The 16,370-nt window shown below is 35.8% G+C and overlaps 1 protein-coding gene across 1 annotated transcript in view; it reads right to left on the reverse strand.

Moving 5' to 3' along the window:
* GRAMD1C (GRAM domain containing 1C) overlaps nucleotides 1–16,370 on the reverse strand; it is a 93,532-nt gene that overhangs the window by 41,273 nt on the left and 35,889 nt on the right. The window contains exon 6 of the mRNA XM_007469529.1: nucleotides 14,924–15,004. Within this exon, the coding sequence (XP_007469591.1) occupies nucleotides 14,924–15,004 (81 nt within the window). The remainder of the gene's footprint in view (nucleotides 1–14,923; nucleotides 15,005–16,370) is intronic.

The following is a 16,370-nucleotide window of genomic DNA, read 5'->3' on the forward strand; positions in this document are numbered from 1 at the left end:
GCAGGAAGCTAACATTAGCAGGTACGCATTTTTTTTTTTTCAAAAAAAGATGAGTTTGGTTTAGTATTGTTCAGAGGTTAAAAAACCGTTTCTGTAAAAGACCATAGAGTAAATACTTCAGGCTTTGTGGTCCATTTAGTCTCTGTTGCAACTACTCAACTCTGCCTCTGTAGTGTGAAACCAACCACAGACAACACATAAAGAATGAGCATGGCTGTGTTTCAATAAACTTTTATTAATGGACATTGAAATTTGAATTTCATATTAATTGTCATGAAATATAAATGTAAAACCACTCCTACTTTGTGGACCATACAAAAACAGGCGGGAAGACTGGCTCTGATACAAAACATGGAAGGGGGCGGGGCTTAAACTCAAACAAAAAGTGGAGGGCTGGAGTGGGGAAGGGCTGAGAGGTTCTTTACAAAAGACAGTAAACATCAATTGTTTGTAACCGAGAATGGAGCTGCCACAGTCTCCTGGCCTCACAAATCTCAAACAGTCAATGTGCTATCTGCAAGAAGGGTGCTAAACTCAAAGGTTGTGAACTAAGGTGAAGTGCTATTAATTACAGCATGAATGATATGGTGACAGTTTAGACACATGTCTAAACATTGAAGACTTATGGTAAGCTAACTCAAATACCTGAAATAAACTGTCCTTTCTGAAGCAATGCATCAGAGGAACCTTACGAATGAAAAAAAAAATGTACTTTTAAAAGCATTCTTTCTCAAAGGCAACATATTTGCCTCCAGCTTTTTCCCCTTTTGTAGATTTATCTTACTGGAGAATTAAATAAAACACACACACACACACACACACACACACACACACACACAGATTTAAAATCACTCTATTGTCTTAATCAATCTTACTTGAATAGTCTTGTATCTAGATTAATATGCTATGCCTTTAAGGCTTTATTACGCAAACAGCAAGAAAAAGTAACACATATTTACTTTTACTCTCAAATTCCCTAATTAAAAGTAAACATGATTATAATATTCTGAACTTAAATTCCCTAAAATAGTTTGAATATATACAAAATTTATTATTCAAGTTACTTGTGTTGTTTTCTAGAATTTTGTAGTTAGGCTGTGTATTTCATGAATTTTGGTTTTTACCTTCTCTTTTAAAAAATAGTATTACAAAAGATCAAGGAATCTAACCAATGTGGCTTTATCGCTTTAAAAAACTAGAAGACAACTGAGGATCGTAAAATTACAGACAATACTAAGACTACACCAAGCACCTAGCACTATGCCTGGCACCTAATACTTCCTAAGTGGGAGTTACTATTATTGTTACACATAATTACCATGTTAAAAAGTATTGTTCTTCAAAGATCACTAGAAGAACACAGGAAGGGTAGCTTTGTTGTTGATTTTGTTTTCTAATTCCTTTTCTGGGTGAATTCTACAGTGTTCAAAATTCCAATTAGGACAGTTTTAAACCTGAGATCTCACCTTCAACTTTCATTAAGGTCTGTATAGTACTTAACATATAGTATATGCATAAACGTTGATTTTTGTCATAGTATAGAGCAGAAATGGTAACCGTTCTCTTTATTAAAATGAGAGTATAGCGATATTCCCTGGCGGCGCAGTGGCTAAGACTCCGCACTTTCACTGCCGAGGCTGCGGGTTCAATCACTGGTGGGGGAACTAATATCTTGCAAGCTGAGCAGCATGGCCAAAAAATTAAAAAAAAAAAAAGGGTATAGTGTCCACTTGAAATAGAGTTGCATGTTCAATGTTAAAGATAACCTAATAATCCAAAGATCTGAAAGGTATAACTACAGTAAAGATGGTGATACTCCTCGTGTACACATCAAGAACACGGGTGACATGAGGATCTTTTCAAAGAGGGTTAAATTTTACTCCCAGCCAGGCTACAAGACATTTCTTGGCTATGGTGGCCTCAGAAGTATTCTGGAATTCCCTCTCTTTCTCCCACTTCAAAGAGCTTTTTTTTTCTTTCTTTTTTCATTAAATTTCAGATCTCAGTTTCTCCCCAGCTCATCTGTAAGCCTGAACTTTATCATTTCCCAGGAGGTATTTGTTTTTGTGAGGATGCATCCCAACTTACCCGAGTGTGATAAGCGCAGAAGTGATTTGCAGAGGACACTCAGATCTAGGGTATAACCAAACATAGGCTGCATAGCAGTCTTTGGTTCCTTGTTAGCATAAGAGAACGCACCTGGGGGATTCCCAGAGTACTCGAAAAAATTGGTATTTGGGGGCAGGGTTAGACATGCCATGTCCCTAGAGCAACACTGGAGTTTTCAGCCCCCTTCCTGCAGCACGACCTGGTAGGGCAGAGTGGAGCTGCGGGGGGCTCATGCCTTAGCACATCTGCTCAGTTCTCTCCCAGGTGGCTGCCATGCACCGCTGGACCTGGCACCCGCGGGCCCACCGCCCTAAGCATCTCCCAGGTTAGGAGCACGGGCATGGGGAGACTGGGCGCCCAAACTCCTAGAAAGACTCCAGGGGTTGGGGGGAGCTTGGGCTTGGGGCTGCCCTGCCAGCCTTAAATGTTCCCTCAAGGAGGGAGGAGGGTCTGTGCTTGGCAAGTTCCCCCACCCCCACCCACTTCTCTCCTCCATCTCCCAACTTCCAGATCACCTTGAGTCCCCCAGCACTCCCGCAAAGTGAAAGCATCCGAGCAGAGCACCGTTTGAAAGACCCAGACTTCAGCAGCTGCCTGAAAAACTGGAAGTCATTCAATCCCAAGAGCCCTTAGGCAAAAGCTGTGCACTCCAGTGAGGAGCTGAGCTGGGTAGCTGCGAGGAGAGGAGGTCAAGTTTCCGCCAGTGGTGTTTAAGCTCCTGCTGCACAGAAGGAGCCTTTCTTATCAGCTAGAAATCTCTACTCTTCCCCAAAACCATTTTTTAAAAAAGTAACAGTTTTACTGAGCTATAATTTACTTACCATAAAGTTCACTTTTCTAAAAGCATACAGTAATGTTCCTTAAAAAAACTAAAAATACAGCTACCATATGATCCAGCAATCCCAATCCTGGGAATATATCCGGGGAAAACCATAATTTGAAAAGATACATGCACCCCAATGTTCATTGCAGCAAGATTTACAATAGCCAAGACATGGAAGCAACCTAAATATCTATCAACAGAGGAAGGGATAAAGAAGATGTGGTACATATATATAATGAAATATTAATCAGCTATAAAAAAGAATGAAATAATGCCATTTGCAGCAATATGGATGGACCTAGAGATTATCATACTAAGTGAAGTAAATCAGACACAGAAAGACAAATACCATATGATATCACATGTGGAATCTAAAAACTGATACAAATGAACTTACAAAACAGATTCACAGATTTAGAAAACAAACTTGTGTTTATCAAAGGGGAAAGATGGTGGGGAGGGATAAATTAACAGTTTGGGATTAACAGATACACACTACTATATATAATATAGATAATCAACAAGCACCTACTGTATAGCACAGGAAACTCTACTCAATACTCTATAATAAGCTATATGGGAAAAGAATCTGAGAAAGAATAGATACATGTATTTGTATTGGTATAACTAAATCACTTTGCTGTACACCAGAAACTAACACAACATTGTAAAATCAACAATACTCCAATATAAAATAAAAATCTTTTTAAAAGTTTTTACAAAATAATGGCTATAGAGAAATAAATGTCTGTTTAAAAAAATTTTTTTAAATAACAAATAACAGCTTTACTAAGCTATAATTCACATACCATAAAATTCACTTTTCTAAAAGCATACAATTCAGTAGTATCTAGCATATCCTGAGTTGTACAACTATCACTATGAATTTTAGAATATTTTCATCAACCCAAAAAGGTGGCCAAATTCATTAGCAGCCACTCCTCATTCCTCCCTCCCCCTGGCAACAAATTTATTTTCAACTTCTATGAATTTGCCTATTCTGGACATTTAATAAAAACAGAATCATAAAATATGTGTTCATCTGGGACTGGCTTCTTTCACATAGCATAATGTTTCAAGGTTTACCATGTTGTACCATGTATCAGTAATTCACTCCTTTTTATTGCTGAATAATATTCCATTTTATGAATATACATTTTGTATATTTTTATGTATACTTTCATCTGTTGATGTTTCTATTTTTGGCCACTATGAATAATGCTATGAATATCTAACTGAAAGTTTTCATGTGAACATATGCTTTCAATTTTCTTGCACACAGCCCTAGAAATGGAATTGCTGGGTCATATGGCAGCTCTATATTCAACATTTTGAGAAACTACCAAACTGTTTTTCAAATTTTTCAAAGTTTTACAATGCCACCAGCAATGCATGAGGGCTCTAGTTTATCTACATCTTCAATATTAGGTAATGTCTGTCTTTTTATTTTAGCCATCCCAGTGGGTGTGAAGTGGTATCTCACTGTAGTTTTGATTTATGTTTCTCTAACAGCTAATGACACTAAGCATCTCTGCATGCACTTGGTCATTTGTATATGTTCTTTGGAGAAATTACAATTCAAATCCTTTGCCCACTTTTTAATTGGTTATTTGTCTTTTTCTTGTTGAGTTGTAAGAATTCTTTATATACTCTTAACTTGCACATATTTCCTCTCCAGATATATAACTCTGGATACAAATACCTTATCAGATACATAACTTGCAGATATCTTCTCCATGAGTTAGTTGCCTTTTCCCTCTCTTGATGGACTCCTTCAAGCACAAAGTTTTTAATTTTGATAAAATCCAATTAATTTTTTTCCTTTGTCACTTGAGCTTTTGATGTTTTATCTAAGAAACCACTGTCTAATCCAAAGGTTATGAGTATTTACACCTACAGTTTCTTCTGAGAGTTTTATACTTTTAGACCTTGCATTTAGGTCTATGATCCATTCTGAGTTAATTTTTATATATGGTATGAAGTAGGGGTTAAAATTCATTCTTTTGCATGTTGATATCTAGTTATTCCAGCACTATATGGTGAAAAGACTATTTATTCCCCACTGAATTATTTTGGTAACCTTGTCAAAAATAAATTTATGATTGATAATTAATTTTAAGATTTTATTTCTAGATTCTCAATTCTATGCCATTAATCTATGTCTAGACTTTTGCCAGGTACACTGCCTTGATTACTGCAGATTTGTAGTACACACTGAAATCAAGAAGTGTAAGTCCTCCAATGTTATGAACCAAACATGGTATACTGCCTTGATTACTGCAGGTTTGTAGTAAGCATTGAAATCAAGAAGTGTTAAGTCCTCCAATATTATGAACCAAATTGTATGCCCCCAAATTCACATGCTGAAGCTCCAACCCCCAATATGACTATACTTGGAGACAGATTTTAAGGAGGAAATTAAGGTTAAATGAAGTTGCTATGGTCTGAATTGTGTCCCCCCCAAATCCATATGTTGAAACCCCAACTCCCAATGTATTTGGAGATGGGGGCTTTGGGTTCCAGAACTCTAAGGAAATAAATTTCTGTTGTTTAAGCCATTCAGTCTATAGCATTTCTTTAATGGCAGACCTAACAGACTAATTCATCCAACTTTGTTCTTCTTTTTCAAGATTGTTCTTGCTATTCTGGGCACCTTGCATTTCCATGAGTTTTAGAATCCACTTCTCAATTTCTACAAAAATGCCAGTTGGTATTCTGATACGCATTGCACTGAATCTGCAGATTAATTTGGGGAGTACTGCCATCTTAACAATATTAAGTCTTCTAATCCATGAGCATGAGATGCTTTTCATTTACTTAAGTCTCCTTTAATTTCTTTCAACTATGTCTAGTAGCTTTCAGTGTACATGTGTTATACTTCTGTTAAATTTATTCCCAAGTATTTTATTCTTTTTTGATGCTATTGTAAATAATTTTTTTTAATTTTTATTATCACATTGTTTATTGTGAATGTATAGAAATATAAGTAATCTTTGTATTTTGATCATGCATTCTGCAACATTACTGAACTTATTTATTGGTTCTCGCACATTTTTATTGGTTTTCATAGGATTTTATATACACAAAAACATGTCATCTGTCAATGGAGATAGTTTCATTTCTTCATTTTTTTTTTGGAAATGACAGATCTTTCTTAGAGCTTTTATTCAATTCATGTTGTGTATATCTCTATAGTATATAAAATAGATACATGTGTTGAAATATAAACTTACCAAAGAGAACTTGTCTCCAGGCAGTTTTTCTGTTTGAAGAACTAAAATAAATAGTTCCTAAAATTTTTTAATTTTTTAATTTAATTTTATTTATATTTTTATATAGCAGGTTCTTATTAGTCATCAATTTTATACACATCAGTGTATACATGTCAATGCCAATCGCCCAATTCATCACACCACCACCCCCCACCCCACCGTGGCTTTCCCCACTGGTGTCCATACGTTTCTTCTCTACATCTGTGTCTCAACTTCTGCCCTGCAGACCAGTTCATCTGTATCATTTTTCTAGGTTCCACATACATGCATTAATACAATACTGCAATATTTGTTTTTCTCTTTCTGACTTATTTCACTCTGTATGACAGTCTCTAGATCCATCCACGTCTCAACAAATGACTCAATTTCTTTCCTTTTTATGGCTGAGTAATATTCCATTGTATATATGTACCACATCTTCTTTATCCATTCGTCTACCGATGGGCACTGAGGTTGCTTCCATGACCTGGCTATTGTAAATACTGCTGCAATGAATATTGGGGTGCATGTGTCTTTTTGAATTATGGTTTTCTCTGGGTATATGCCCAGTAGTGGGATTGCTGGATCATATGGTAATTCAATTTTTAGTTTTTTAAGGAATTTCCATACAGTTCTCCATAGTGGCTGTATCAACTCACATTCCCACCAACAGTGCAAGAGGGTTCCCTTTTCTCCACACCCTCTCCAGCATTTGTTGTTTGTAGATTTTCTGATGATGCCCATTCTAACTGGCGTGAGGTGATACCTCATTGTAGTTTTGATTTGCATTTCTCTAATAATTACTGATGTTGAGCAGCTTTTCATGTGCTTCTTTGCCATCTGTATGTCTTCTTTGGAGAAATGTCTATTTAGGTCTTCTGCCCATTTTTTGATTGGGTTATTTGTTTCTTTAATATTGAGCTGAATGAGCTGTTTACATATTCTGGAGATTAATCCTTTGTCCGTTGATTCATATGCAAATATTTTCTCCCATTCTGAGGGTTGTCTTTTCGTCTTGTTTATGGTTTCCTTTGCTGTGCAAAAGCTTTTAAGTTTCATTAGGTCCCATTTGTTTATTTTTGGTTTTATTTCCATGACTCTAGGAGGTGGATCAAAAAAGATCTTGCTGTGATTTATGTCAAAGAGTGTTCTTCCTATGTTTTCCTCTAAGAGTTTTATACTGTTCGGTCTTACATTTAGGTCTCGAATCAATTTTGAGTTTATTTTTGTGTATGGTGTTAGGGAGTGTTCTAATTTCATTCTTTTACATGTAGCTGTCCAGTTTTCCCAGCACCACTTATTGAAGAGACTGTCTTTTCTCCATTGTATATCCTTGCCTCCTTTGTCATAGATTAGTTGACCATAGGTGCATGGGTTTATCTCTGGGCTTTCTATCCTGTTCCATTGATCTATGTTTCTGTTTTTGTGCCAGTACAATATTGTCTTGATTACTGTAGCTTTGTAGTATAGTCTGAAGTCAGGGAGTCTGATTCCTCCAGCTCTGTTTTTTTCCCTCAAGACTGCTTTGGCTATTCGGGGTCTTTTGTATCTCCATACAAATTTTAAGATTTTTTGTTCTAGTTCTGTAAAAAATGCCATTGGTAAATTGATAGGGATTGCACTGAATCTGTACATTGCTTTGGGTAGTACAGTCATTTTCACAATATTGATTCTTCCAATCCAAGAATATGGTATATCTCTCCATCTGTTTGTGTCATGTTTGATTTCTTTCATCAGTGTCTTATAGTTTTCTGCGTACAGGTCTTTTGCCTCCTTAGGTAGGTTTATTCCTAGGTATTTTATTCTTTTTGTTGCAGTGGTAAATAGGAGTGTTTCCTTAATTTCTCTTTCAGATTTTTCATCATTAGTGTATAGGAATGCAAGAGATTTCTGTGCATTAATTTTGTATCCTGCAACTTTACCAAATTCATTGATTAGCTCTAGTAGTTTTCTGGTGGCATTTTTAGGATTCTCTATGTATAGTATCATGTCATCTGCAAACAGTGACAGCTTTACTTCTTCTTTTCCAATTTGTATTCCTTTTATTTCTTTTTCTTCTCTGATTGCCGTGGCTAGGACTTCCAAAACTATGTTGAATAATAGTGGTGAGAGTGGACATCCTTGTCTTGTTCCTGATCTTAGAGGAAATGCTTTCAGTTTTTCACCATTGAGAATGATGTTTGCTGTGGGTTTGTCTTATATGGCCTTTATTATGTTGAAGTAGGTTCCCTCTATGCCCACTTTCTGGAGAGTTTTCATCATAAACGGGTGTTGAAATTTGTCAAAAGCTTTTTCTGCATCTATTGAGATGATCATATAGTTTTTATGCTTCAATTTGTTAATATGGTGTATCACATTGATTGATTTGCGTATATTGAAGAATCCTTGCATCCCTGGGATGAATCCCACTTGATCATGATATATGATCCTTTTAATGTGTTGTTGAATTCTGTTTGCTAGTATTTTGTTGAGGATTTTTGCATCTATGTTCATCAGTGATATTGGCCTGTAGTTTTCTTTCTTTGTGACATCCTTGTCTGGTTTTGGTATCAAGGTGATGGTGGCCTCGTAGAATGAGTTTGGGAGTGTTCCTCCCTCTGCTATATTTTGGAAGAGTTTGAGAAGAATAGGTGTTAGCTCTTCTCTAAATGTTTGATGTTGAATGAGTTAGGGAGTGTTCCTTCCTCTGCAATTTTGTGGAAGAGTTTGAGAAGGATGGGTGTTAGCTCTTCTCTAAATGTTTGATAGAATTCACCTGTGAAGCCATCCGGTCCTGGACTTTTGTCTGTTGGAAGATTTTTAATCACAGTTTCAATTTCATTAGTTGTGATTGGTCTGTTCATATTTTCTGTTTCTTCCTGGTTCAGTCTTGGAAGGTTATACCTTTCTAAGAATTTGTCCATTTCTTCCAGGTTGTCCATTTTATTGGCATAGAGTTGCTCGTAGTAGTCTCTTAGGATGCTTTGTATTTCTGTGGTGTCTGTTGTAACTTCTCCTTTTTCATTTCTAATTTTATTGATTTGAGTCCTCTCCTTCTTTTTCTTGATGAGTCTGGCTAATGGTTTATCAATTTTGTTTATCTTCTCAAAGAACCAGCTTTTAGTTTTGTTGATCTTTGCTATTGTTTCTTTGTTTCTATTTCATTTATTTCTGCTCTGATCTTTATGATTTCTTTCCTTCTGCTAACTTTGGGTTTTGTTTGTTCTTCTTTCTCTAGTTCCTTTAACTGTAACGTTAGATTGTTTACTTGAGATTTTTCCTGTTATCTGAGGTAGGCTTGTATAGCTATAAACTTCCCTCTTAGAACTGCTTTTGCTGCATCCCATAGGTTTTGGATCGTCGTGTTTTCATTGTCATTTGTCTCCAGGCATTTTTTGATTTCCTCTTTGATTTCTTCAGTGATCTCTTGGTTATTTAGTAACGTATTGTTTAGCCTCCATGTGCTTGTCTTTTTTACGTTTTCTTCCCTGTAATTGATTTCTAATCTCATAGCGTTGTGGTCAGAAAAGATGCTTGATATGATTTCAATTTTCTTAAATTTACTGAGGCTTGATTTGTGACCCAAGATGTGATCTATGCTGGAGAATGTTACATGCGCACTTGAGAAGAAAGCATAATCTGCTGTTTTTGGATGGAATGTCCTATAAATATCAATTAAATCTCTCTGGTCTATTGTGTCATTTAAAGCTTCTGTTTCCTTATTAATTTTCTGTTTGGATATCTGTCCATTGGTGTAAGTGAGGTGTTAAAGTCCCCCACTATTATTGTGTTACTGTAGATTTCCTCTTTTACAGCTGTTAGCAGTTGCCTTATGGATTGAGGTGCTCCTATGTTGGTTGCATATATATTTATAATTGTTAAATCTTCTTATTGGATTGATCCCTTGACCATTATGTAGTGTCCTTCCTTGAGTCTTGTAACATTCTTTATTTTAAAGTCTATTTTATCTGATATGAGTATTGCTACTCCAGCTTTCTTTTGATTTCCATTTGCATGGAATATCTTTTTCAATACCCTCACTTTCAGTCTGTATGTGTCCCTAAGTCTGAAGTGGGTCTCTTGTAGATAGCATATAGATGGGTCTTTTTTTGTTTTTTTTTAATAATTGTGTTTATTTTTACTTGTTGACAGTTTGCTTTATTTATTTATTTATGGCTGTGTTGGGTCTTCGTTTCTGTGCGAGGGCTTTCTCTAGTTGTGGCAAGCGGGGGCCACTCTTCATCGCGGTGCGCGGGCCTCTCACTCTCGCGACCTCTCTTGTTGCGGAGCACAGGCTTCAGATGCGCAGGCTCAGTAGTTGTGGCTCACGGGCTCAGTTGCTCCGTGGCATGTGGGATCTTCCCAGACCAGGGCTCGAACCTGTGTTCCCTGCATTAGCAGGCAGATTCTCAACCACTGCGCCACCAGGGAAGCCCCAGATGGGTCTTGTTTTTGTATCCATTCAGCAAGCCTGTGCCTTTTCGTTGGAGTATTTAATCCATTCACATTTAAGGTAATTATCGATATGTATGTTCCTATGACCATTTTCTTAATTGTTTTGGGTATGTTTTTGTAGGTCCTTTTCTTCTCTTGTGTTTCCCACTTAGAGAAATTCCTTTAGCGTTTATTGTAGAGCTGGTTTGGTGCGCTGAATTCTCTTAGCTTTTCTTTTCTGTAAAGCTTTTGATTTCTACATTGAATCTGAATGAGATCCTTGCCGGGTAGAGTAATCTTGGTTGTAGGTTCTTCCCTTTCATCACTTTAAGTATATCATGCCACTCCTTTCTGGCTTGTAGAGTTTCTGTTGAGAAATCAGCTGTTAACCTCATGGGAGTCCCTTTGTATGTTATTTGTCATTTTTCCCTTGCTGCTTTCAATAATTTTTCTTTGTCTTTGATTTTTTCCAATTTGATTACTATGTGTCTTGGCGTGTTTCTCCTTGGGTTTATCCTGTATGGGACTCTCCGTGCTTCCTGGACTTAGGTGGCTATTTCCTTTCCCATGTTAGGGAAGTTTTCGACTATAATCTCTTCAAATATTTTCTCGGGTCCTTTCTCTCTCTCTTCTCCTTCTGGGACCCCTATAATTCGAATGTTGTTGCGTTTAATGTTGTCCCAGAGGTCTCTTAGGCTGTCTTCATTTCTTTTCATTCTTTTTTCTTTATTCTGTTCTGCAGCAGTGAATTCCACCATTCTTTCTTCCAGGTCACTTACCCGTTCTTCTGCCTCAGTTATTCTGCTATTGATTTCTTCTAGTGTAGTTTTCATTTCAGTTGTTGTATTGTTCATCTCTGTTTGTTTGTTCTTTAATTCTTCTAGGTCTTTGTTTAACATTTCTTGCATCTTCTCGATCTTTGCCTCCATTTTTTTCCTCAGGTCCTGGATCATCTTCACTATCATTATTCTGAATTCTTTTTCTGGAAGGTTGCCTATCTCTACTTCATTTAGTTGTTTTTCTGGGGTTTTATCTTGTTCCTTCATCTGGTACATAGCCCTCTACCTTTTCATCTTGTCTATATTTCTGTAAATGTGGTTTTTGTTCCACAGGCTGCAGGATTGTACTTCTTCTTGCTTCTGCTGTCTCTATTTCTTCATTTTTAATGTGGATGTCTTTTACGTCTTTTTCTTGCTTAATTTCCCTGGCTAGAACCTTCAATACAATGTTGAACAGAAGTGGCAAGAAAGGACATCCTTGCCTTGTTCCTGACCTTAAGGCAGAAGCATTAGTCTCTCACCATTAAATATGTAGGTGTGAATTTTATCAGGCTGTTGAAATTTCCTGCTAGCCTTAGCCTGTTTTATTTTTTATCATGAAAGGATGTTTGATTCTGTCAAATATTTTTCCTGTATTAATTGAGATGATCATGTTTTTTGTCCTCTAGTCTAATATAGTGTATTCCATTGATCAATTTTCATATGTTGAACAACCTTGTATAAATCATGGCATATAATCTTTTTATATGTTGCTGACTTTAGTTTGCTAATATTTTCTTGAGGATTTTTGTGTCTACATTCATAGATACAATGAACATAAATATTGGTCTGTAGTTTTCTTGTGATGTTCTTTGTCTGTTTTTGGTATCAAGGTAATACAGGCTTCATAGACTGAGTTGGGAAGTGTTCCCTCCTATTTAATTTTTTGGAATACTTTGTGAAAGACTGAAAGACTGGTATTAATTCTACTGTAACATTTGGCAGGATTCACCAATGAAGCCATCTGGGCCTGAGCTTTTCTCTGTAGGTAGATTTTTGATTACTAATTCAATCTCTTTCCTTGTTATAGGTGTATTCAGATTTTCTATTTCTGATTGAGTCAGTTTTAATAGTTTGTGACATTCTAGGCATTTGTCCATTTCATTTAGGTTAACTCATTTTTTGGCCTACAATTGTTCATAGTATAAACCCTTTATTTTTGTAAGGCCGGTAGTAATGTTACCACTTTCATTTCTGAATGTAATCATTTTAATTTTTTCTTGGTAACCTTAGCTAAAGGTTTGTCAATTTTGTTGATCTTTTCAAATAAAGAACTTTTGGTTCTGTTGATTAACACTATTTTTCTATTCTTTATTTCATACATTTCTCTTTTTTATATATATTTATTTATTTGTTATTTTTGGTTGCACTGGGTCTTTGTTGCTGCATGCGGGCTTTCTCCAGTTGCGGTAAGTGGGGGCCGCTCTTTTTTGTGGTGTGCAGGCTCTAGGCACACAGGCTTCAGTAGTTGTGGCACACAGGCTCAGTAGTTGTGGCACACAGGCTCAGTAGTTGTGGTTTGCAGGCTCTAGAGCACAGGCTCAGTAGTTGTGGGACACTGGCTTAGTTGCTCCGTGGCATGTGGGATCTTCCCAAACCAGGGATCGAACCCGTGTCCTCTGCATTGGCAGGCAGATTCTTAACCACTGCACCACCAGCGAAGTCCCATATATTTCTCTTCTAATCTTTATTATTTCCTTGCTTCTACTGGCTTCCAGTTTAGTTTCCTCTTTTTTTCTAATTTCTTAAGGTAGAAAGTTAGTTTATTGATTTGAGATCACTCTTCTTTTTAAATATAGGTGTTTATAGTTATAAATTCCCCTCTTAAGCCCTGCTTTAGCTGTATCTCATAAGTCTTGGTATGTTGTGTTTTTGTTTTCATTTAACTCAAAGTATTTTCTAATTTCCCTTGTGATTTCTTCTTTTACCATTGGCTTTCTAGGCGTGTTATGCTTAATACCCACTTTTTTGTGAATTTCCCAAATTTTCTTCTGTTACTGAATTCTAATTTCATTCCATTGTGACCAGAGAACAGATTTTGTATTATTTCAATCCTTTTGAATTTATTAAGGCTTGTTTTATGACCTAGTGTATGGTCTATTCTGAGAATGTTCCATGTACACTTGAGAAGGATGTGTATTCTGTTTTGAGTGGAATGTTCCACATGTGTCTTTTAGTTCTAGTTATATAGTTTTGTTCATCTTCTATTTCCTTGTTGATCTTCTGTCTAGTTATTCTATACATCATTTAAAGTGGGGTACTGAAATCTCCCAACTATTATTGTTATATTGCCTATTTTTCTCTTCAGTTCTGCCAGTTTTTGTTCCATGTATCTTATTTATTTATTTATGTTTATGTGGTCATTTAATCCTGTTCCATATATTTTAGAGTTCTCTTATTAGGTGCATATAAGTCTATAATTATTATGAATTCCAGATGGATTGACCTTTTTATTATTATAAAATATTCTTCCTTGTCTCTACTAATTTTTGCCTTTAAGCTTATTTTGTCTATTACTATAGTCATTTCGGCTCTCTTTTGGATATTGTTTGCATAGTATATCTTTTTCTATCCTTTTACTTTCCATCTGTTTCTATCTTTAAATCTAATGTGTCTATATATGGAATCTTAAAAAAAAAAAGACATGGCTATGAAGAACTTAGGGGCAGGACAGGAATAAAGACACAGACGTAGAGAATGGACTTGAGGACATGGGGAGGGGGAAGGGTAAGCTGGGATGAAGTGAGAGAGTGGCATGGACATATATACACTACCAAATGTAAAATAGATAGCTACTAGGAAGCAGCCACATAGCACAGGGAGATCAGCTCAGTGCTTTGTGACCACCTAGAGGGGTGGGATGGGGAGGGTGGGAGGGAGACGCAAGAGGGAGGAGATATGGGGTTATATGTGTATGTATAGCTGATTCACTTTGTTATAAAGCAGAAACTAACACACCATTGTAAGGCAATTATACTCCAATAAAGATGTTAAAAAAATAATAAATAAATAAATCTAATGTGTCTCTTATAGACAGCATATACTTGGGTCATGTTTATCTCTGCCTTCTTCTTGAGGAGTTTCATCTACTTATGTTTAACAATTTAATGTAATAGCTGCTATCTGGCTATTTGTCTTCTTGCTAATGTAATGTCTGCTATCTTATTAGGTCTTTTTTGTCCCTCTATTCCTCCATTACTGCCTTCTTATGTGTTAAATAGATATTTCTAGTGTGCCATTTTCATTCCCTTTATGTTTCTTTTACCATATTTTGGATGGTAAGTTATTATTAAGTTATTTTCTTGGTGGTTACTCTGGGGATTACAATTAACATCTTAACTTGTAACTATGGATTTTGTTTTGCTTCATGTTTCTTCTTGGATTTGAATAGTCTAGTCAAAATTAACCACAGAAAAATAAAAAGGAGCTTTCAACTCACAAACACTGTTTAGGTACACACTGGGAGGTTGCTATTATAACAAGCACCAGCCTGTGGTATGAACACTTACCTTGTCTAACAGTACGTTCTGCCACAACCTAAAGATACTGAGGTAAGTTCTATCTCTGGCAGCAAAAGATGTGAAGAAAAACTGCAAAGACAAATAATAGGACAATTTTAATGTCATGGAATAAAAAGGGAAAGTATCTGTCTTGACAGTCTGCTGTGACTTGATATGGGCAAAGCAAACTAGTAGGTCACCATTGCCTACTTTATATACTAATTTTTGTTAAACTTTTCATTATAATAGAAAAAACCCACATAACTGGTGCATGAACAAGTTGTCTTTTAAAATTGTACCTTACAGCCAAATAACTTTATCAATATTTACTAGGGAAAGGAGTTTGAACTGGGTAGCTATTTACATTCATTGTAGTTTAATTATTAAAATCAATCTAAATAAACTTATGAAAAAAATTAAAATTTTATTTATTCTGAACTTTGCAGAGAGATATAATTTGGTGTCCATTTGAGCCAAATATACACAAAGAATAAGAGAAAACTGCAAGTGGACTTCAGAGATAGATTTATTTTAAGGATCCTAATTTAAAATTATATCATCTTTCATAGTCTTCTAAAAAAATCCAGAAATACATAATCTCAATTAATTATAGATATAAAACACCCATGTTAACACTAAACTTTGCTTTCAATGTTGTATGAGAAAAATAGCATACTTCAATTATAATTCCATGTTCGCTTTTAGCCCCATCTCTTCCTCTGCATGTAAATGATTTTTGCAAAGTCGTATCTTATAATAGGCTTTTATGAGAAAATATGACAAGTGGCAGCACTAAATACAGTCTCTCAGTGTATCGTCTCTTCTGATCCCCCAGTTAGTGACTTTGCATGATTGACTGGCTATTTTTAGGAATAAGAAAGCTCAGTTCCATTTTTGATTTATTAAATAAAATGCCAAACAAAACAGTATTTGAGGTGTTCATATTTTTCATAGAAAGGTTTTAAAGTAGTATTTTTCCAGTTAATAAACTGAAACCTAGTTTATATAATATTCTTCAAAAAGCAAAACTTTTTATCATGGGGATATATCTAGGAGCTCTTCCAAACACAATTACACATATAATATTGTGACCTAATGATCACTATTTACTACCCTCCTTTTCTTAGACCAAATTTTAATAATCTTACAACCTTGTATGTAGATATATAGATAAGAAAAATCTCCTAGTCCATCTCTTTTTCACCATGGTGTTATACTTACTATTCCCACTTTTTAAACTAAATACTTTGTTATCACCTTTATCCATTCTTATATACCAAAACCACATTCTCAACTCCTTAACACTCCCATCTTTCTGGGCAATCTATGTAAATTACCATCTTATTTTATTCCTTGTTAGATATCCAACTTCAAAAATTTACTAATAGGTCTTCCCTGGTGGCGCAGTGGTTGAGAGTCCGCCTGCCGATGCAGGGGACACGGGTTCGGGCCCCGG

This window comes from Lipotes vexillifer, unplaced genomic scaffold (genome assembly GCF_000442215.2).
Source record: "Lipotes vexillifer unplaced genomic scaffold, Lipotes_vexillifer_v1.1 scaffold2235, whole genome shotgun sequence".
Classification (NCBI taxonomy): Eukaryota; Metazoa; Chordata; class Mammalia; order Artiodactyla; family Lipotidae; genus Lipotes; species Lipotes vexillifer.